At 35.5% G+C, this 23,896-nt stretch overlaps 1 protein-coding gene across 6 annotated transcripts in view; it reads left to right on the forward strand.

The window, feature by feature from the left end:
- The window catches only part of lcorl (ligand dependent nuclear receptor corepressor-like), a 215,095-nt gene that overhangs the window by 152,900 nt on the left and 38,299 nt on the right, over positions 1 to 23,896 (forward strand). For 3 of the 6 annotated variants that reach the window (XM_028801767.2, XM_028801764.2, XM_028801768.2), the window contains one exon: positions 2,612 to 2,705. In XM_028801767.2, the coding sequence (XP_028657600.1) occupies positions 2,612 to 2,705 (94 nt within the window). Of the gene's footprint in view, positions 1 to 2,611; positions 2,706 to 3,774; positions 6,027 to 23,896 lie in introns of those variants that run through there. The other 3 variants (XM_028801771.2, XM_051928255.1, XM_028801770.2) reach the window with 3 other exon arrangements.

A 23,896-nucleotide genomic window follows, 5' to 3' on the forward strand; every position in this document is an offset into this window, starting at 1 on the left:
CGCGCCCTTATTGAATAGAGCCGTACAAGACAGTATTACTGTCACAGAAAATTAGACACACAATACACGGCGGCAGCCCACGAAGAACGGTCAGCTCAGCAAGTAAACATCAACAAAAGAAAGGCTGAAAGAAAGAAAAATACGACCAACAAAAAGAATGAGGTCAAAGACCCTTGCCATTTAATATAGACTGCTCCTACTAATGTTTATGCACTACTGTTCTAGCGCCCGTTATTGTAACGGGCTAAATGACTAGTATATACATATCTACATATACACATATCTACATATATACATATATATATATATACATATACACATCCACATATATATACATATCAACATAAATATACACATACATATACACACATACATGCATACACACACACATATACACATACATATATATATATATATATATATATATATATATATATATATATATATATATATATATAAAATACATACATACACACACACACACAGACACATATATATATATTTACATATATATATATATATATATATATATATATATATTTACATATATATATATATATATATATATATATATATACATATATATATACATATCTACATATATATACATATTACGATTGTTATAGTTCTCTTTGTATACCATGTTGTCAGTTCAGCACTCCGGTTGTAATATGACCAAGCTGTGCAAGCACACTCTTGAGAATGCAACGTATAGTTGTACAGGAGAAAAGCAATCTTGCCTCAAATCAATGGCAACCTTTTGTAGGTCTATGAACTTAATTTAAACTTTAGGTTTACATGGTGCTTTGTTTCCGACGTTCTGCGTTCAGTCAATTCACGTGAGCCGCTCTCTTGTGTGATGTTGCGATGTCCACGGCTTTATTTAATGTTAGCTAAGACCTGGCACTTCAAAGTTTCTCGCTACAGCAATTTTAACTCCGTTACAAAGTGATCCAAAGTCTTGTTTATACCTCGTGTCTTCTCATTAAACTTGTATCTCGCGTTTCTATAAACTTAATTTAAACTTACGGTTTACACCATGCTTCGCTTCTTATTGTTTCGCTGCCTTCTCAATTGTGCAATGAATGTTTTCTTCAGCGCTCTTTGGGGCTCTTCCTTGTTTTGTACGTACTGCGTTCACAGTCAATTCACGTGATTACGTGGGAGGCGTGATGACGCGATACGCAACTCCTCCTCCCACGGCCAGCGAGCTGTAGACCATTACAGTATATGGACAAAAGAGGTTCCAGTTATGACCGTTACACTTTGAATTTCGAAATGAAACATGCCTAACTTTTGTAAGTAAGCTGTAAGGAATGAGCCTGCCAAATTTCAGCCTTCCACCTACACGGGAAGTTGGAGGATTAGTGATGAGTCAGTCAGTCAGTGAGGGCTTTGCCTTTTATTAGTATAGATGATTTGGAGGTGGCAGAAAACTAGAAAAAGTATGTTTCTTAGTTGAAACTGGTATAGCTTTTTATTTATGTCTTACAATGTTTGAACAGTTTTCTTTTTTTTTTTTTTTTTTTTTTTTAATATTTCGTTCACATTAATAGTGTGTTAATACCTATACCCAAAGTAATCAACAAGATCGGGATATGCTACAGTTCCCTAGTTGTTTTGTTTTGCTTCCCTAACCAGACCACTTTCTAGTAGGTGTGTTAAGGTAGTGTAAGGACAGTTTACAGAATTATTAATGGGAGCCGTGTGAGGCGTGCATTAGTGAATTTAGTTTTTCTAGAGGTGATCAGTAAAACTGTTCGTTATGTTCTCTTGATATTTACAAGGAGCTATGTGTTTTGGAATCTCAATTAAACATTAGAAGTTTATTTTGAAGTGATTATTGGTGTAAAACCCTGGAAGGGGAAACTAATATTAAAAACATTAGGAAAAGCACTTCATAAATTTGTGATAATCCAAATTCAGATAGCTGGAGATATGAATTCATAGGAACAGATTATGGATAGAAATAGGATCATTATTTGGAAAAAGGGATGGAATGGTTAATCCGGAAAAAATAAACAATGTTTATAACTGTAACAGTGTACCCGTGCATTGATTTTCACCGTAAGGTGATTATCCCCTACCCTAAGCCAGACCACTTTCTACACAAGCTGATTATGTGTCTTGCTTAGGAGTACTTTTTTAGTCATAAGACAACACCACTCTTTCAAAATTTGAATAATGATGCTTTTTCTTTGCTTGAAAAAATGTAAATGGAATATGTCAGTTTCCACTTATTGTGTATTGTAAAATTACATGTAGGCAGAATGACTGTCAGTTGTTTAATAGATAGAATAGTTAAGCAATTGCCTTGTTTGCAGCCACAGCTTCATACACTGTTATTACTGAGTCAATAGATAATACAAGTGTTTGTGTTTTGATAGCAGCTGATTCATGCTATGATAATTTATAGACTTTTTTCACCAATTTGATGTGTGGCTACTTAATACAAAGTGTTTTGTTTTTCCTTCCCCATGTTTTTGGTCTCCATTTTATTTTTGTGACGTATAGTGAGTCACTTGAAGTTGTGGACAGAACATACATGTTTAAATTAGTACTTTATTAAAACAGTGCTGCACATTTTTTTGTTTTTGTTCTAACAAAACAGCTGATGGAGTGCTTGATCTGTCAAAGAAAACTAGTGCCACATCCTCTCTCTCGACATCAACTACAGCAGTATCAGATAGTAACTTTATATTGAGGTAAGTAGCACCCTGTCTCTCCACAAATGCCACCCCCCCCACCACCACCAAGGTGATTAATTAGCAAATACGTGGACTTGTTGACTTTTCCAAGTCTTATCTAAATAAATGAAGCTGATTTCCCAGAGCAGTAATATGCACCTTTTTTGCTTTTATAATAAATGCATTGATTTTTATAGCTTCCGTATTGTTTTCTCTGAAAAGTAGTAGTTTTAAACTATAGTTATTAACAATAAGGGCATCTTCTTTACTGCCCAATTTTGACTCATTTTTTGTGAACAGCTTTAAACCACAAGATTAGCTTGATTTCAATGAAGGTTCAAAAACATTTTTTAGTTGCTTTTAATTTTTCGTTGATTGTGTAATTAGAATGTGGTTGTTTTAGAACTGTTTTTATTCTAACATGTTGTATATACAAAACGTTTGCAGCCTATTGTAAGCTAACAGATAAGTTATTGACTGTGAACAGTTTTTTTATATACTTCATATATATATGTATATATGTATGTATATATTTTTATGTATGCATTGTGTGTGTGTGTGTGTGTGTGTGTGTGTGTGTGCGCATTATTCTTCTACAGAACTTGTAAAATCATTGTGCGTTTTGAGTTTTTGTGCATTTAATTATAGTGAACCATATTTCAAAGGGGTTGACTCTTTTATTACTTGTTCAGTGGTAACGTCACAGTTTTACTAACATTATAACTTAGTTTTATTTAGTGTTGTAAAGGTTGATTTTTATAATATAAAAAGTGTGCATTACTCCAGGCAACACTTGATAAGGATATCAAGTATTCTGAGCATACACACAAAGCAAGGTCTCATAGTGCAGTGTTCTTGAAAGGGATACAATAAAAGTTGTCACCGCATGATTGACTGTCCTTCCTGGACTGAAACCATACTCCGCTATAAACAGTTAACCACCACAACTCAGAGACTTTAAACAATGTGAGAAGCAGTGATGTTACCTAAGCAAGGACTGTAATAAAGGAGTGGACCCTTCCCTTCCATTGCTGTGTACCAGTCTGTCATGCATCAGCTTACCATCGTTTCATTCCATCCACCCTAGGAGACTGCAGAAGGATGACTATGTGGAACGAAGCACTGAGTTTTCTGAAGGTTTGCTTTCTAAAGCATTGAAAGACATTAATTCAGGAGCACTGGACGCTCACAAAGCAGCCATACTTTACGGCATACCTCAGAATAAATTACTTGCTCAATTGGACGCCTTAGCTGAAGGAAAACTGGTCACAAAGAAAAACAACTTCCAGGATATAGGCGATGACCACATCTCAAAAAACAGTGACTCTCATCTTGTCTTACAGAAAGTAGCCTCTTGGGCTCAAGCTCAGGCAGAACGTACAGAACAGGGAAAATTCAACTTAATGGAAAATTCTGAGTTGAAGTTTCCAACAGCTTCCAGTTACCTCCACCAATTAACTCTACAGAGGATGGTCTCTCAGCTAAAAGAAAAAAATGAAAACCTTCATTTTGAAAATTTAAGCAGTCCTTCTGTACAGTTAAAAATCCCTCAGGTACGAGTAAATTCTGTGCCCAAACCCCAATCTGATATTTCCAGTTTTGTGGATGTAATGTATCAAGTGTCTAAAACTACTTTAATGCCAGAAGGCCAACCTCTTCAAAAACTTAAGACTATTCTCCCCAAGCAAAGCAAAATAGAATGCGCTGTACCTCTCGCCCACTCTGGCATTGATTCTTGCCTGTTACAAGGCGACCTTTCTCCATTGTGTCTTAACTTGAAGAATGGCTCAACCGATGAAAGCTTGGATGATATGGATAGGAGAGACAAGCAGCCAAGGAAAAAACGTGGTCGTTACCGGCAGTATGACCATGAAATCTTGGAGGAAGCCATATCGATGGTGTTAAGTGGCAAAATGAGTGTTTCTAAAGCACAAGGAATTTACGGAGTACCACACAGCACTTTAGAGTATAAAGTAAAAGAGAGATCAGGAACACTGAAGACTCCTCCGAAGAAAAAACTCCGATTACCAGATAGTGGTATATTTGGTGTGGTTGATTCAGGGACAGGTAGCTCCAAAAGCTTGTAGATTTGAAATTCAAGAATTCAACTTGAATACTCAAACTGACAAGAAATATTCAAACAAACACTTCAAAAACACAAACATGCCTTCTTTAAAAAAAAAAAAAAAAGAAAAAAAAAGAAAAGAAAAATATAGGTAATTCAGGTTTTCCACTGTGGCTATAAATATATTGTGGTGCACTGTTAGTTCATTATGTAAGATCCTTACATTTTCCAGAAATATTCAGGTTTAATTTATTATAGAGAACTTGAGCTTCTTGGAGCATTAATGATTGTTTATGTGCAGCTTTTATTTTTTTGGGGGGCTGGGATTAAACAACCCATGCTTAAAGTGACTTACTACTGAAGCTTAACACTAATTTGTAAAAGCTGTTGGAACCTTTTGATTATACTATGAAATGGTTAGTCAAAATTAGAGATATGTCATTTTTAGGGAATAAAACACTACCTGTTTTATGCTATTTATTTTAAAGAAGAAGATCAGCAAGAAATGCTAATTATAATTAATTGATTTTAAAATGTAGACAGTACAAGCAGTAAAAGAGGAAACTCTAAAAGCACTCCTGTTTTCAAACGTAAGTAATTTTAAAGAAAAATTATTTAACCCTATTGTAGTAGGGTAATCTGTATGAAGCATCTAGTAACGTTTGTTTAAAATGCAAGATGTAATGGGTAAGTTGGAATGCAAAATGAAGCATGTTCAAAATGTGCACAGAATAAGCTTGAAAATGGTGAGTTTTAGTGAATGTGTGCTGGTTTATTTTTTTAATGGTTTATTTATGAAGGCTTGTCTGACTCCTACTAAAACCTCACTTTAAAACTTTGCTGCTGTAACAAGATGAATTTTTTGCATTTGTTAAATCATTCAAATGTATTTTTTTCCATTGCATGATCATTCTGCTGAAACCAAATTTTATCATTCAGGGTCTCATCATTTCACTTTTCATTAAAGCAGTTTTGATGCTATTTTAAACACATTTGTCAATGGAAATAAGATAACTGAAAATTGAGTGTGTCATTTAGGATGGAACAGGGATTTTTACTTTTTGCAGAAAAAAATATTGTTTTGTGTAATATTACTAGTTTGAACTAATAAAGTTACAAATTTTTGACTTCAAATTTAAAAAAATGTAAATTAAGCAATGGTTTAAATTTTTTTCAACTTGAAGCTGTAATTACAAAAACATGTATTTTGGGATGTGTCTATTTGGGAATTAATAATTTAATCTGTTATCTTTATTTAAATTAAAAAAAAAAAAAAAAAGTAGTAGATCTCTGGTATAAAACTAAAATGTTCACCTGCATTGAAATATAAAAATCGTTTTCCTATCTTACACATGAATTTTACATAATCACACTGTCGTGATTGTTTTGTATGTTTGTTTCATTTAGTTGAAGGGGTATTGATTTATTTATACGTGTGTTTTATATATATATATATATATATATATATATATATATATATATATATAAAATACACACACACATACTCACACACACTCACAGAGGCAGCCTTTAATCAGTTAGAGTACGTCCTGCTTAAATGATGTTCTTAAACTTATTTGAATGTTTCTTAGAGCATTTTTATCACAATACAGTGCCTCTGGTTTTTAGAACTATAACTCAGCAAAATGTAACCATATTCTGGTAGCTGTTGACAATTTTATATTAAATTGTATAATATCGTTAACTGACTTTTAGTTTACAAGACTTTTCACCATTTTTTTTATTGCAGTATTTTTGTCTGTACTCTTATGTAATTTCTGACAGCCTTTTTTGACAGAGATAATATAAACTGATTTGTAAGTTATTGGTTAAATTTATGCATAAATCAATTGCACTATAATTCATGAATTATTTAATATTTTCTAATTATATCTAACTGTCTTGTGTTGTAAATGTACTGTATTTCTGTTTCCCCTTTGTTTAAAATCTAAATCTGTATGAATTTGTTTTGTTACTGTGTTTATAGTTTGTAATTTGTATGGAAGCACTTTGATGCTTTTGCACATAAAAGAGTAAAAACAAGTTGTATGTGTGTAGTTTTTTTGGTATGAATTTGCTATTTATAATATTTAAACTTACTGAATCTAAGGTTTTGTTTCAAAATTATATTTGCAAAACTAGTATACAAATATTTAGATAAACTTTTTTTTGTCAAAGTCGATAACTCCTAATACTCTAGAAGTGATTCCTTACGACAAGATTAAATCAATTATAAAATGTTTGATTTTATGCAAAATTGTGCGTGTGATATTTAAAAAAAAAAAAAAAAAAAAAAAGCCTTCAGCAGGTTATATTTGTCAAACTGCACCCTGTATTTAGTAATGGTTATATCATTCCTATGTGAAGCAGTAAGGGAAAGTTAATACCAATTGTTGATTCTGTTATTTGTGTGTTGCAAAATTATGAGTTTATTAAATAATTTAAAAATAACTAATGAACTCCATGCCTTATGTAATAAACTGCATAAACAACAACAGTTTTACCATTTTCTCTAAATTTGCTACACTAAACTTTCACAGTAGCATATTTTCTGTTCAACTCCGTCAACTTTGTACACATTTTTAAAATGAGTGTTTTTTAGATTTAAAAATCTGTATTAAATATATTTGCAATTTACCAAGTTTTGCTTGAGCAGCAGATTATTTTTAGCACTGTTGGAATGAAAATATATATTAAAATTCCTGCATTGAATTTTAATTCACCAATTATATTGTGGTGGTTATTCTAGTTACAGAAAATGCTTTTTGGTGCCTGTCTTAACCTAGCCTTTTAACATTGCTTATAACTGTCATGTATTTGGAATACCCTAAGTTAAATACATTTCCAGAATAACCATGACACACAGTAAACACCTGAAATAATAATAAGTTAGTTTTTGGAAGTTTGTAAAGCTCAGATAAAATTGAATAAATGATGTTATAAATGTATTATCAGCCAACAGGATACCACAGATAAGTTACTTGAAGTAGTTGAATGTACCTTGATTATACACACAGTTTAGAAACATTAACTGGTTTATGTGATTTATATTATTTTGAAATGTGGAAAGTTTTTAAAGAAAAACTACAGTGACCGATAAAATAGTGGTAATTGTGGTATTCCTTATTGGTTTGAAACTGTGGTCAATGAATAGTATAATTTAAAACTTGACATGATGTTGGCCACCATTTTTAAAAATGTTCTAATTTTTACTTAATGCAAAAAAACTTTTTTTTTTTTTTTTTTAAGTAAATAAAACATTTATTTAATATGGACACATAAAAACTTAGATTTAAATTGCAGAGTCTGCAAAGAGGAGATTTTTTTCATATTACCACATCTGGAATAATCTCAGGTATAAATAATACCTTTATTTAGGGTTTATAATATGTTTATCATAAGCAGGTTTTCATTGTAATAATTGGCAAGGAAAGCATATAGGGAGATGTGTGGGTTATAATTTTGATTATGATGATCTTATGCAGATATATGAAAAGATGTTTTTTAGTAGCTTGTAATAGTTAATAGTTGTCATATTGTATTATATTTTAATTTATATTTTATAATATATTTTAATAATTATAATATTGTCATATTGTGTTCTCAGTTTATGTTTATGTTTATATATATATATATATATATATATATATATATATATAAAAAGATAATGGGAATTTGAATACTTTGATAATTGTCGCAGAAAGCAGTTAACACAGAAAACTTTAAATTCCAGATTCGCTTTTGTCCCTCTGCTGGAACTTTACTATTTTTTGGTACACTGGAGCATTCACTGGTTCTGTGTAGACATGCCAATTAAACCTGTTCCAGTTTCACCATTTAAATTTTAAGATACATTAACATGGATATAGTTATCTATATCTTTCATTTCTTTTGTGAGTTCAGGAAATTATTGAAACAACAACAAAAAGTATACTAAAGCAGGCTATCCAATGCACTAACAGTGCTTACTTAAACCAGGCCAAATCAGAATCTGACAGCATGTAGTAAGTCAACAAAAACACATGGGCTACTTGTAGTTGTTGTTTTTTTTTTGTTTTTTTTTTAAATAAAAGATGGAAATCATATTAGTATCCAAGTACATTGTGTATGTGTATCAGATATTATCTAATTGTCAGCACCTTAGGTACAAATCACTATCGTCTGTTGGACAGAACCTTGATACAACTTCCTTTTTACAGGGAGTGATCAACAACCACATTAGCTATCTTAATCTTTCCTCTCCGTTAAGTTTGGGCTTTTGGCTGTGAGAACTGCTCTAGCACTAGGCAACAGTTTGTTACATACCATCTTGCACAACAAACCACTGTGGAATAACAAGTCTTTTCCACAAGTTTTTTTTTCCCATTTTCTATGTATGCCTACCTTTTCTGTAAACACTGATTTTCTGCCAACATCTCATGTTTTGTGTGTGCCCCATGTTAATGCTGTCACATTGTGCACATGCCCAACCCCGCACATTGATATTTTTTTATGTACCGCCTTTAAATCACGCTTTGCTTGTATTTTGCTCATTACCTTGTTTTGATTTTTCTGACATTTGCATTTTAAGGCCACCATGCACTAGCGTGTTAGGTTTAAACAAAATTTTAACCAAATTAAAATTAGACAATCTAAAATAAGCTTATTGATTACAGTTGTGGATAAAAGCTACACTTTTTTTTGACCAGCGATTCCATTGTAGAGTATTTCAATACCATGGCTGATCTGTTGTCCTGACATGAGTACTTGTATTAAGAAAAGGATATATGAAAAGACTAATATTAAGGCACAGGGTAAAAAATTAAGTGCTTAAAATTACAGATTATTAACATTAAAACATTTATTAAAATATAGCACATTGATATAATTGCCTGAGTTTTGTTTGACAGGTGGGATTATCCCTCACATGACCAAAAAAAGACTAATGATCATAGAATAAACTGTTTGCTGCGCTTCTTAATATACACCATTATCGATTAACTATTTACAGTGGCAATTGTTAAGGTTGGGATATGTTGGGCAGCAAGTTAAAAGTCAGTTTTTGAAGGTATGATGTGTTGGAAGCAGGAAAAATGGTTAAGCATAAGGATCTGAGTGACTGGCTCAGAGCATCTCCAAAATGGCAGGTCCTGTGGGGTGTTTATGGTATGCTGTGGTTAGAACCTACCAAAAGTGGTCCAAGGAAATACAACCAGTAAACCAGTAACAGGGTCTTTGGGTGTCAAAGACTCTTGATGCACTTGGGAAGTGCATGCAAGCCCATCTGGTCTGACCCCACAAAAGAGCTGCTGTACCACAAATTGCTGAAAAGCCTTGTGATATAGGTTTTAGAACACACAGTGCATCGCAGCTGAGTGTCCACACTGACCTCCATTTACCACCGTAAGTGCCTAAATTGGGCATGTGAGCATCAGAACTGGACCATTAAGCAATGGAATAAGACGACCTGGTCTGATAAATTATGCCTTTTCTTAGATAATGTGGACGGCCTGGTGTGTGTTTCCCATTTACCTGGGGAAGAGACAGAAGCAGGATGCGCAGTGGGAAGGATGCACACCAGTGGGGGTAGTGCTGGGCGGTATACCGGTTCTTACCGAAAACCGTTTTTTATTTTGTTATGATATGGATTTTTGTTACACCGCAACACCGGTTTAAATTGCCTAAACGACGTTCGGAACGTGATGCAGCGGGAAACTGTTCACGTGGGGACCTTTTTCACTGCTACACCGCTAATCACAGCGGTGTTGCACAGGGGCTCTTTTTCACTGCTACACTGCTAAATAGGTAGTGGTAGTGTAGGTATTGCACTCTGAAAATGGACAGCGAACATTCTTAAACTGAAACTGAAGCTGTAGCAGACGATAAAGTTGAACATGATGACACAGAATAACTTTTGCCGAAAAAAAGGAGTCGCGTCCGTTATCTGGAGATGCTTTGGTTTTAAAAGGTCAGATGTGGACCATTATGTTCAAATGTGTAAATACTGTTTCTATACTACTGGATAATACTGCAAGCCAAGTTGTACTTGTTTTATTTGTTTTCAATACAGTGTAATGTACCTGGGTACTATGTAATAGTGTGACGACATGTTGACTTTATTCTCGACATTTCTACTTTATTCTCGCCGTTTATGTCAAGATTAAAGTCGACGTGTTGACTTTATTCTCGTAATTTGCCATTAAAGTAGAACATCGTAAAATGAATATTTAATTTACTAGATTTTCTCAAACCTTGTCATAAGTTATATAGCACATTAATTGCTTTGTGTTAAGTGTTACCCGAGCCATGTTAAATCGATGTACGTGCTTCTTAAACTGACTTCCTCTTGTACTGAGGAGGCACCCACAGCGATCGCCGCACAGAATACATTCACTTCATGATATTCCTGCTCTCAGAACATTTAGAATGCTAAGATAAATACTTGATATCATTTTCATGATGTATTAATCATGGAGGTTACGCTGCTGCGTCGCAGCAAAGGGGTCCTGGGTGTTCCCTGCTTTGAATTTGCATTTGTTTCTGGTGGGTTTACTCGGCGTGCTTCAGTTTCCTTTCAAAGTCATGTAGGATGTGGGATTTTGTTATGCTATATTGACCCTGCTAGTGTATGTGTTGCTCGTATTCACCCTGCGATGTGCTGGCGACTCATTCAGGATTTTCTCCTGCCTTGCACACAATGTTTGCTGGAATGGGCGCAACCCTGAATAGATGGCATAATTAAACATGTATAGCGAAGATATTTTTAAAGTTCTGAACACTCCGTGGGCTAAGTTTATAACTAGTTTCAATTTCACAAAGACATTTATCGTGTGGTGATTGGTTATGTGGAGAAAGTAAAAGGAAGGATAGGAACTGGGGTTTTGGTACGTCAGGCAGACAGCACGCATGCAATAAAGAAAGTCCGCTCAGTAGAACATGCATTGAATTCTGTGTTCGTGTCTCCGACCACCAGATCACAAACCCAACATTTACACAATATTTAAGTTAAACCTGTGCGATACCCATTCATACATCCAGTTTTTTGGAGCCTCGTCACACCTGCCATAAAGGTCTCACCCCCTTACTGCGGGGGTGCAGCACTACCGCCTCACTTCCGTGCTTGTTTAATACCTGCTTTAATGCATTTCATCATGAAAATGGTATCAAGTATTTTCTTAGCATTCTAAATTTTTAGAGAGCAGGAATATCATGAAGTGAATGGATTCTGTGCAGTGATTGCTGCTTCCTCTTAGTGCGGAGGAAGTCAGTTTAAGAAGCTTAGTGATTAACACAACACAAAGCATTTAATGTGCTGCATTAACTTATGACGGGGTTTGAGAAAATTGAGTAAATTAAACATTGATTTTAGGATGAAGTTTAGTTTATGACATTCTACTTTAATTATGAAGTAAACTATGAGAATAAAGTGGAAATGTCGACTTTATTCTCGACATTTCCACTTTAATTTTGACGCTTATGTCAAGATTAAAGTCAGCATGTCGACTTTATTCTTGACATATACCGGTAGTTTTTTTTTTTTCTTCCCTCTGTCTGTATTTTTTTTTTCTTCACCGTGGCCCTAATGCACTTCCGTAGGGCAATACCACAAATAGCATTATACAGTAAATGCAAGTTGCAGTTTTATTATTTATGTATATAGCTTAGCTTGAAGCAAGGTCCATATTAATGCAGTTTGCCTAAATGATGGTACGGTTGGTAAGGATGTCATCACAAAGTTGCACTTATTTTATTTTATTTTAATTTGGTGAATACTGTGTAATGCACCTGGGCTTGAAGTCTTGAAGTAATAGTGCAGCTATCAGTAATAATACTTTTATTTATTTTATTGTTATTATTTATTAGTTTAAATATTATGCAGTTTATTGATGGTAAAGTTGTTGAAAAAGTCACTTTAACATGTCGGTGGACAGAGATGGTTAACATTAACAAAGTGTAGTTGGTTCACAAAAAATATTTACTATTTATTACTTTTCTAAGACATGTTCAGTGCAGTACAACTTTTGACAAGCACCTCTGGATATTTTACTAAGTCTAAATGCCTCTTTGGATGGTTGAAAATATGTTGTCAAAATCATAGTTTAAGTTTTTGCAAAATTTGTTCAATATAAAGGTTCTATATTTTGACTGCAACTGTCATGCAATGTGATTCCTTCTCTTCATTAGTGTCACCCCTTGAAAACTATCACTTTATGGGGCCATGCAAACATGTATTAATACTTGTGTGCACATTAAAATGTTTTTTTGTACAATGTACAATTCTCATAACAGTGGAATAGGTTATTCTTAGCCAGTCTACTGCAGTAATTGCAGTGGAAATGTGGTTAACATTCACTCATGCATGGGGAAAAAAATACCGTCCAATACCGTGAAATCGGGATAATTTAGAAAAATACCGTGATATAGAATTTTGGTCATACCGCCCACCCCTAAGTGGAGGCAATTTGTTGCTCTGGGCAATGTTATGCTGGGAAGCATTGGGTCTCAACATTTATGTGTGTTATCCTCTGACATGTACCACCTCCCTAATGGTTGTAGCAGGTCATGTAGACCCCTTTATGGTAGCAGTATTCCCTGATGGCAGTGGCCTCTTTCAGCAAGATTGTGCACCCTGCCACAGTGTAAAAATTGTTTGGGAATGGTTTCAGAAACATGACATAGAGGTCAAGGTATTGACTTGGCCTCCAAATTCCCTCATTCTCAGTCTGACAATTTGTGGCATATGCTGGAGAAAAAGGTTTAATTCATACAGGTCCCACCTCACAAAAGACTTTAATGATCTGCTGACAGGGTCTTTGTGCCAGAAACCACATGGCACCTTCGGTTGTCTTGTGGAGTCCATGCCTTAACAAGTCAGAGCTGTTTCGGAGTCATGATGGGACCTACACAGTATTAGACAGGAAGTTTTAATGTTACGGCTGCTACCAAAACAAACATGAACAAGCCATATTACATATTGGCCAATGGTAAACAATGAGAATATTAAATTTTTTTTTTGTATTGTATTGCCTTTATTTTTTATCATAGGGTATGGTCAATAAAAAACTGTAAAATCTGTAATCATGTCTGTATGAATTTAAGTAACAGCTGTAGAAATTCTATAATGCTTTGGCAGGGCTGAAGTATTCACGTGCTTGTTCCAAGTGGCAACACACAAAGTATGAGCATTATTGAAAGCACCCTTAGCCAAAGAAGTCAGTGTTTCAAAATGGGAGGTATAGCGAAGAGATTCAAAGCTGTCAGTTCAGTTTAAATACTCTACTGTAAACACAATGAAATATTTTGAAAATCTAGATGCCCATGTCACAGCCCTGGTTTAAGGGTATCCTAATACTCTGAATAAACACAAATGAGTAAGAAATTCAAACCCTTTTGAAGTCAAATTCATGTGTAAATACTATAAGTGTATCGAGGATCATTTTTGATAACTGATCTCTGGTCTGTCCCACTCTGGAATGTGAGCTTGCGTAATGACATCTTTGTAGACACCAAAAATAATCATCTGCAGTAAGTGCTATCTTAAGTGCTGCCATACATTATATTTTAATCCTGGACCCTCACTTCTAGCAAGAAATTTATCTCACTCTCAAGAAAAGTATTTAGGTAGTGGTTTTGGCTGGATAGAAGTGCCAACTAATAGTATTGGAACATCACTAATAGCTTTTGAATACAATTGAGGAAAATTTCCATAGGTATATTATTAAACTTTTTATTGTGAAGATCTTGCATTGAGCAACATAAATGTGCCCCAATATCATTGCATCCCTAATGCAGAAGACTCTAAAATATATTACAGAAGGCGAGTAGAACACAAAGGGGAAAAAGGTATAACAACTGTAACTGTAACACTGGCCTCGTGTGTGTGTATTCCCCAGATGTGGGAGGGGAGATGTGTCTATTTTTCTCTGGACTGCTTTTCTGCATAAATTAAATCTATGATTATTGTTTTAGTAACCAAATAGTGGTGCAGAATACTTGCCAAACCACATTGATCACTTTGTTCTGTTTATCTTCAGAAAATTGTTTTTGTGGGGATTTCTGAAACCCTTTCTTCATCAGTAACCCTTGAGTAAAACCAGACATCTAAGTTTCAATGGCAATAGAAGCAGAAGCAATCATTTTTAGTTAGTGTTTTATTTTTGTGAAGTACTTTTTCAGTAGTGCCTGAGCCTCACAACAGTTAAAGGGTGTTCATTTTCCCTGATCTATTATTATGCATCCCTGTACTCCTCCTTACTGATATCCTTATGTATATAAATCAAAAATATAAGAAACATCACAATTTACAGTTTGATGCAAGTGACTGCCCATTTGTCTGAATATAGTCAAAATGCAGACTGAGTATATACTTTTACCTTTCATAACGTTTTCTGCACATAGAACAAGGCTTTGGGAGAAATTGCACAAGTGCCGAAAGGGTTTATTCTAATTAAACTGATGCCTGGACCTAAAAATGACAAAGAATGAACATATACATACATATTTAAATAAAATTAATTGTTTCCTATCTTGTTCAAAGAACATTGTTTCTGATAAACAACATGCTTAGTTGAAAAAATAATAGAATTTCTAAAGAGTGATACTACTCACAAGTCTGCAGTTTCTGATTCTAGTGGAAAAGAGTTTGTTTGTGAACAAGTGTGTCACAATAAACCAGTGCAGTTGGGATCACTACTCAAGAGCTCGGTGAGATTCATTCCCTTAGTTTTTACATGTTTATCAGGAAAGAGCTGCCCTCAACATTTTATATTTTGAAAAAAGTGTGTTAGTTGATTTATTGTCATTAATTAAATAACCCTTTTCCTGCTTACATTATATTAATCCTTGTATCTTAAACATTTTAGAGTTCTAGTATCATTTTATGTTTTCCACTGGGTTTCTGAATTCCATTCATAATATTAGTGCCCTTAGCTGAAATGTTAACTCCATTGCTCTCCTTTTCCCTAGTTTAAATAATTATTTAATTCAGCTTCTAGCACCAATACTCATTCATGCTACACTGTTGCCAGTTTGGCTTTCTAAAATGTTCACTGTAGATTCAGAGCTCTATCCTATGTTAAGATCATAGCCATGCATACAAAAGATCCTGTTTTTTTGTTAGAAACCGATACTGTGAAAAGGCTTCTGCCCCAAGGTTCAATATGCAAAACTGGAAACATATATACTTGTTAGTTAACCTGGCTTAGCCCTATATTTTCCTCATTCCCATGGAGGTTGCTTGCCTAAGCATCATACATGACTGCTTTTAGTTGTTGCAAACATTTCAGCAAAATATCCCGTTTTCAGTTTAATACCTCTGACACTTGCTTAATGAATTTTCAGTGTTAATGAAAATTTTAATTGGCAGCAATCATAAACCACAAATGAAATTTTAGTACATAATAGATGCCCTAATTCCTTCACTCTGTTTTAGACATGCAGAGAGAAAAACAACACTTTTTCTTGAGTAACGTTTTGTATTAGTAAGTTCCTGATTGATTGGGATTTCTGAAAATCTAAATTAATAGACCTTTTAATCAAAAGATTTATGCTCGAATACTTGAGTCTTGGAAACGAATTTAACTGAACATTATGCCTCTGTGAATTTCTTTCAAATTCAAAAATGTTAAATGAAAATATTATGTTAAGGTATAATAACCCCACCAAGTAGTTTTCATTTAGGATAGTAATGAAGTTTAGAATTGTAATGATTGTTGTCCAACATTTTTCCATCATCCTAATTACTATGTGTGCCTTTTTAATTTGTGGGATTTCTTTCCTTGTTAATGCATTTGTGCCAGGTAGTTGTATTGTGACAAGTTGTCCTGACTATAAGTACCCCTGTTATTAGAGAAGTCTATATGTTTCGTTGCAGTAATCCATAATATGTGAAGAACAGTTCAGCCTCAATTACCTGAAGTTAAGTCAATCTGGGAAATTTTGGGGACTTTGAAAAGGAAAATTTCTTCAGATGCAGTTGCAAAAATCAAATTAAAATCAAGTTAATCAAAAAAAAAACTAAATGAAAATAAAAATTGAATTAATCAAAAAATGTCAAGTGCTATGATGGTTAGCTCTTACTAGAACTGTCACAGAAAAGACGGACCAAGTGTTACCTCTCCTAAAGATATTGAAAGTCACCAGCTTCAGATGTTGCAAATTAACTACACACCATATTATAGTCAGATTAAATACTTTAGGGAGTTTAAGTTTCAGAAGTATGTTAAAATTTAACTTTTCAGATGACTGTGTAAATCGGACCTTCATTGTTGAAATGCATGGTAGGGGCATAGGTTTTAGGAGGTGGGGCTATTGAAGGAGATGGCAAAAAAAAAGAGCCCTCCTTTGACCAAAGGAACCTCATAACTGTGGAAATCTATTTTTTTTCTGGTGAATTCGAATCCAAGATTTTTTTCTCAAACGCTTTTGTCTTTGGAGACATAAAGCTGGTTAACAGATGATTTCTGCAGATGTAGTTCCCACTGGGGGGTATGGAGAGGAGTTGTGATGGTGTAGAGGTGCTTTAGTAGTGACAACTGTTGGCGATTTAATGTAGAGTTGAAGGCAAACAACCAGCATGGCTAACACAGCATTCTGCAGTGACATGCCATCCAACCTGGTTTGTTCTTTTTTTGGGCTGTCATTTATCTACAGAATAGTTAACCAAACCACATAGTGCATCCAGGGTTTACATCAGTGATTTAGCAACAAAGAAGAATGATGCAGTACAATAGCATCCCTGGTGTCTACCTGATGAAACTGTTGAAGAGAATGCCAAGAGTGTGCAAAACTTATCACTGTGACAATACTGTGTGCTACTTTGAATAATCTGAAGTGTAAGAGGTTTTCTTAACACTTTCTTGGTCACTACATAATTATATTTGTTACTTCATCTTTTGTATGTCTTTTCTGTTATTCTACAACGCAGACAATAATAAACAAAACACTTAAATGAGTAATGGTCTGTATGTATGTACATAACATTTGTGTGATTGTTTTCACTTCAGAAATGTGCAATTATTGAATCATTCACATCTGGTTGAAATAGTGTTTTTTCCCCACCAGCTTAGATATGGACAGTTGTAATAGCAATAGTTGTCTAAGAGGTGGAGCTGTAATTTTTTTAAACAGTCATTTGCATTTGTTATGGTAGAGGGATACATGTTCAGCCATCATTCTCTTTATGAACTCTTGACACTTGATAAAATTCATGTCTGCCCTTTTGAAATTTTAAGATTTTCTCTCAATGAATGTAACTGATCATTGGCTTCTAGACATATCAGACTTGCTGCACTTGAAGCATGTGCATAGTTTTTTTCCCCCCACATTCTCAGCGATGAATTTTCAGTATGTTAGGTTGGTAGCATAGTTGATTCACAGCGGTTCAGGAGATGGTGTATATTAACATTCATTAAAGGAATATTCCAAACAAAAATATGTAGTTTGTAGTGATGGCTGAGAATTTTTTTTTAATCTGCCTCTCCCTCTTATTAATTGCTCAAGAGTCCTGTTTTCAGTTCAGAATTATAGTATTTTCTGTTTGTGATGCGCACTAACTTTTTCAATAGTATTTATTTAGCATTATTTTAACACAGGGTTTAACAGGGTCTTGGAGGGTGCATGGGAGTTTGCCCAACCAGTCTACATGTGTTTTGTGGACTTGGAAAAGGCATTTGACCATGTCCCTCGGGGAATCCTGTTGTGGGTACTCCAAGAGTATGGGGTACCGGACCCCCTGATAAGAGCTGTTCGGTCCCTGTACGATCGGTGTTAGAGCTTGGTCCGCATTGCCGGCAGTAAGTCGAACCCATTTCCAGTGAGAGTTGGACTCCGCCAGGGCTGCCCTTTGTCACCGATTCAGTTCATAACTTTTATGGACAGAATTTCTAGGCACAGCCAAGGCGTTGAAGGGGTCTGGTTTGGTGGACTCAGGATTGGCTCACTGCTTTTTGCAGATGTTGTCCTGTTTGCTTCATCAGGCCGTGATCTTCAGCTCTCTGGATCGGTTCGCAGCTGAGTGTGAAGCGGCTGGGATGGGAATCAGCACCTCCAAATCCGAGGCCATGGTCCTCAGCCGATAAAGGGTGGAATGCCCTCTCAGGGTTGGGAGCGAGATCCTGCCCCAAGTGGAGGAGTTCAAGTATCTCGGGATCTTATTCACAAGTGAGGGAAGAATGAAGCATGAGATCGACAGGCAGATCGGTGCTGCATCCGCAGTGATGCGGGCTCCGGTGAAAAAGGAGCTGAGCCGCAAGGCAAAGCTCTCAATTTACCAGTTGATCTACGTTCCTACCCTCATCTATGGTCATGAGCTATGGGTAGTGACCGAAAGAACGAGATCGCGAATACAAGTGGCTGAAATTAGTTTCTTCTGTAGGATGTCTGGGCTTTTCCTTAAAGATAGGGTGAGAAGCTCAGTCATCCGGGAGGGACTCGGAGCGGAGTAGAGCCGCTGCTCCTCCACATTGAGAGGAGTCAGATGAGGTGGCTCGGGCATCTGATCAAGATGCCTCCTGGACACCTCCCTGGTGAGGTGTTCCGGGCATGTCTAACCGGGAGGAGGCCCCAGGGAAGACCCAGGACACGCTGGAGGGACTATGTCTCTTGGCTGGCCTGGGAACACCTTGGGATTCTCCCGGAAGAGCTAGAAGAAATGGCCGGGGAGAGGGAAGTCTGGGCATCTCTGCTCAAGCTGCTGCCCCCATGACCCAATCTCGGATAAGCAGAAGAGGATGGATGGATTATTTTAACACAAAATGCATGTGTTTTGCTCGTTTTGATCATGCGACTAGATAATGGACATGTGGACTGTGATGTGAGTGACACAAGTTTTTACTTTTTCCATGGGCATTTATCATGTTTTAAATTGCTGTGCTTAAAGTACATTTAAGATCATTAGAGCTCCATTATTATATTCCTGCCATTTGAACATGATTCACTCCCGAATTATTAATTCTTACTGTACATTTGCATTGTAAGAGGGATGTTATCATCATTTCGTAATTTCAAAATTCCACGCCCTCAGCCAGTCAGAAGTAGTTTACAACAAAATTATAGAAATTGTCTAACAAAATATTAGAACTCTGCTTTAAATTGTATTTATCATAAAAGCTATAAAATCACAAACAACTTTTCACTTTGTATTTACTCATCCTAGCAGTCAACCCACACAATTTAAGGTTAACTATTCATCCATTTTAATTAACACTATGACAAATATCTCTTCCCGGATTAAGAGCCTGGGCGTCATTCTAGACAGTACCTTCTCTTTTTCTTTCCATATAAATAAAGTTTCTCGGACTGCCTTCTTCCATCTATGAAACATTTCTAGACTTCATCCTTTTCTTACACAGCAATACTGTAGTATGGGTTAATGCCTTAGTCACTTCATGAATAGACTACTGTAATGCCATTCTATTTGCCATCCATAAAAATATATCTATCGCTTATGCAAAATTCTGCTGCTAGGGTCATCTGTTCTAAATCCATTGAATATGTTACATCTATTCTCTCCCAACTTCACTGGCTCCCTGTTTACTACCAAATACAATACAAAATTCTGTTCTTAACATTTAAAGCTGTCCACAATCTTGCTCCTCCCTACCTTACTGATCTCCTGTAGACTTGCACTCCCTCTCGCTCACTCAGATCATCATCTGCAACTTTACTTTCTTATTGACACATCAAACTCTGTTCTATGGGAGCTAGAGCATTGTCTCATAGTGCCCCTCAACTCTGGACTTCTCTTCCCTCTCATATCCATCAGCTAGACTCAATAACACAATTTTAGACTGTCATCAAAGCATATCTTTTCAAACTGACATAATAATTGAGTTTATCACTGTAACAGTCAGTTACCTTTTGTATCTTTATTGCTATTTGATTTTATTGTCCTATTTGTTTTTATCTTTATTACTGTTGTTTAATTCATTGTAAGGTGACTTTGAGTGCTAAGAAAGGCACCTTTTAAATAAAATGTATCATTTTTATTATTATGATTTATAATATTACAATTTACTGGAGGTGGAGAATTTTGCAAGTCAGTTCTATATTGAATATGTCATTAGAAGATGGTAATCCAGCTTAAACTACTTCTCATGCATCATACTGTGCTGTGGATTTTTTTTCCAATGTAAACTAAAATGCTTATATATTTAATTCAGGTTTTTGTGTAGGGAGTTTTATGTACAGATGTTAGTATGAAGGAACATTAGCATAACTAACATTTGCACAGTAGAACTTATGCATACATTTTTTTTTCCTTTGTCTCTTTTTATTTACGGAAGAGAGGCCACGATAACCTGAAGGTTTTGTTTTCTGGAGTTAATAAACTACTTCAACATGCATCTGGCCCAGTTACCACCTCCAACTGAAGTCTGTGAAAAATTCCTCCACTTTTTTCGTAATAAAATTAAAGACTGAATATAATTCAACTAACATTAAAAAATCATCCATTTACATTTTTCCCTGTCTTCCAACTCCATCCAGCTCCTTTTCTAAATTTTCGCAAGTCACATCAGCATGATTTTTTAATGACGTACTTTGTAAGATGAGGCAGATTACATGTATACTGGACTCCATTCCTACCACACTTACTTAAATTATTTCTTCATTCCATTATTTTGACTGTTACAACAATAATTAATATAATGCATCCCTTGACACTTGCTTTGTGCCAGCCACTTTTAAAATCGCCTCTGTAACCCCAGTGTTAAAGTTTGGTCTTGATGTGGACAATCTTAACAGTTTTTGGCCTATCTCTTACCTGTTCTGTCAAAAGTTCTTAAGCCTCCCAGCTCACCAGTTACTTAACATCTATAAATTAATGGAGCCCTTTCAGTATGGTTTCACAGCTATGAACTGCCCTGCTTCAGGTAACTAATGATTTGCTTATGGTTGCAGACTCTGAACAAACTAGCATATTCATTCTTTTAGACCACAGTGCAGCTTTTAACACTTTCAGACATGACCTTCTAGTATTCAGAGTGGACAATTATTCTGGGTATCTCTGGCACTGCCCTTCAGTGGTTTCAGTCATACCTGACTGATAGGCTGGAGTTTGTTAGTCTTGGTAATAGTAGGTCCAGCTCAGCACAAGGAGTTCCTCAGGGCTGTGCCCTCTGTTCCTCTGTATCTATGTGCTTCCCCTTGGCCATATTTGTAGCTTTGGACTGGTTTGTCATTTTTCTGCAGATGATACTCAACTCTATTTCAATGTTAAAAGCGAAATTTCATCAGAGATTTCTCAGCCCACAACTTGCCTCAATGAAATTAAAACCTGGATTGAGCATCTTTAAAATTAAATTGCATGAAAACTGAACTCCTTCAAATTGGTACTAAAGCATAACATAAGAAAATGAGCTCCTTTTCAGCCACTCTTGACGGTGATCTCATTAGACCTTCTTCTAATGCACGGAATCTTGGTGTCATTTTTGAATACTCCCTTTCCTACTCCCCTCGCATAAACCACAGTAAGAAACTTTCTTACTTCCACCTCTGTAACATATCCTGTGTTACCTGTTTCTTCTCCTTTTCTAATGCTGAGAAGCTTGTCCATGCTTTTATCACATCCCTCATCGATTTATTGTAACATTTCATCAGAACCAGCTGTTCCAAGTGTCTGATATAGAAACAAAAATTGTCCGTATACAATGTGCACAGCCAGCATCAGCTTTATGTGGAGAAAGGAGAGCACAGGAGATGGAACATTGTAGATGGAGCCATCCACAAATGAATACTCACTTGCATTGTGTTCACAGAAACAAGAAAAGCCCACCGTTTATTCTCACATTTGCATTCATTGTCAAGTTCACTGTGTCTGTGAAAACTTTGCGACTGAGCCACCATTTACTACTGTGCTTTTCACTCATGGCTTGATCATTCCATCAGCTATGTGCCACTTGGCATATTCTTGCTTCCACATGTCAAATTCATGCTGTGTACTTCATAGCCCACGTTATATAATAAACGTTGCAATGCCATTTCATGTGAGTTTATACTTAAATGGAGTGCCAAACAGTGTTCAGGTTTGTTTTACTATCTATAATGAAGAAAATAAATCATGTGAGAGATGAAAGGTGTGATATGTTTTTCATTGATTTCACATCTGGGAAATAATGTTTGGTAATGTCAATAAAAGTGACAGGAGACAATTTGTCGAGGTAAAAAGAATACACAAGTGCGAGGTGGAGAAGACCCAGTGATTCACATCTGGGTACCAACATTCAGTGGAGGTTCTTGTTTATATATATATATATATATATATATATATATATATATATATATATATATATATATATATATATATATATAAATAAAAAGAAAAAAAAGTACTTTCAATCACAATTTTTGAAAAGAATTTAGAGGTACAGCAATTTGGTCATTTGAAGTGCAGCAATTTAAAAAAAGTTAAGGAAGGACAGAAATGTGACATTCACACTATTACAATAATTAAAGATTTAAAAGCACAATGCCAGCTGGTATCTAATGTGGCACTTCTAATGTTAAGTGAGTGAGAAAGAATATTTAGAGTTAAGAAGCTTCAGTGTTCCTGAATAATAATAAGAAATATAGGAATTGTGTCACTTGGGTATTAAATAAGGATGTGTTATACTAACCGAACAAATGTACAGTAATCCCTCCTCCATCGCGGGGGTTGCGTTCCAGAGCCACCCGCGAAATAGGAAAATCCGCGAAGTAGAAACCATATGTTTATATGGTTATTTTTATATTGTCATGCTTGGGTCACAGATTTGCGCAGAAACACAGGAGGTTGTAGAGAGACAGGAACGTTATTCAAACACTGCAAACAAACATTTGTCTCTTTTTCAAAAGTTTAAACTGTGCTCCATGACAAGACAGAGATGACAGTTCTGTCTCACAATTAAAAGAATGCAAACATATCTTCCTTTTCAAAGGAGTGCAAAGCAAGCAGTCAAAAAAAAAATCAATAGGGCTTTTTGGCTTTTAAGTATGCGAAGCACCGCCGGTACAAAGCTGTTGAAGGCGGCAGCTCACACCCCCTCTGTCAGGAGCAGGAAGAGAGAGAGAGAGAGCCACAGAAAAACAAAGTCAAAAATCAATACGTGCCCTTTGAGCTTTTAAATATGCGAAGCACCGTGCAGCATGTCCTACAGGAAGCAGCTGCACACAGCCCCCCTGCTCACAC

The sequence above is a fragment of the Erpetoichthys calabaricus genome, chromosome 5 (assembly GCF_900747795.2).
Source record: "Erpetoichthys calabaricus chromosome 5, fErpCal1.3, whole genome shotgun sequence".
Taxonomy (NCBI): domain Eukaryota; kingdom Metazoa; phylum Chordata; class Cladistia; order Polypteriformes; family Polypteridae; genus Erpetoichthys; species Erpetoichthys calabaricus.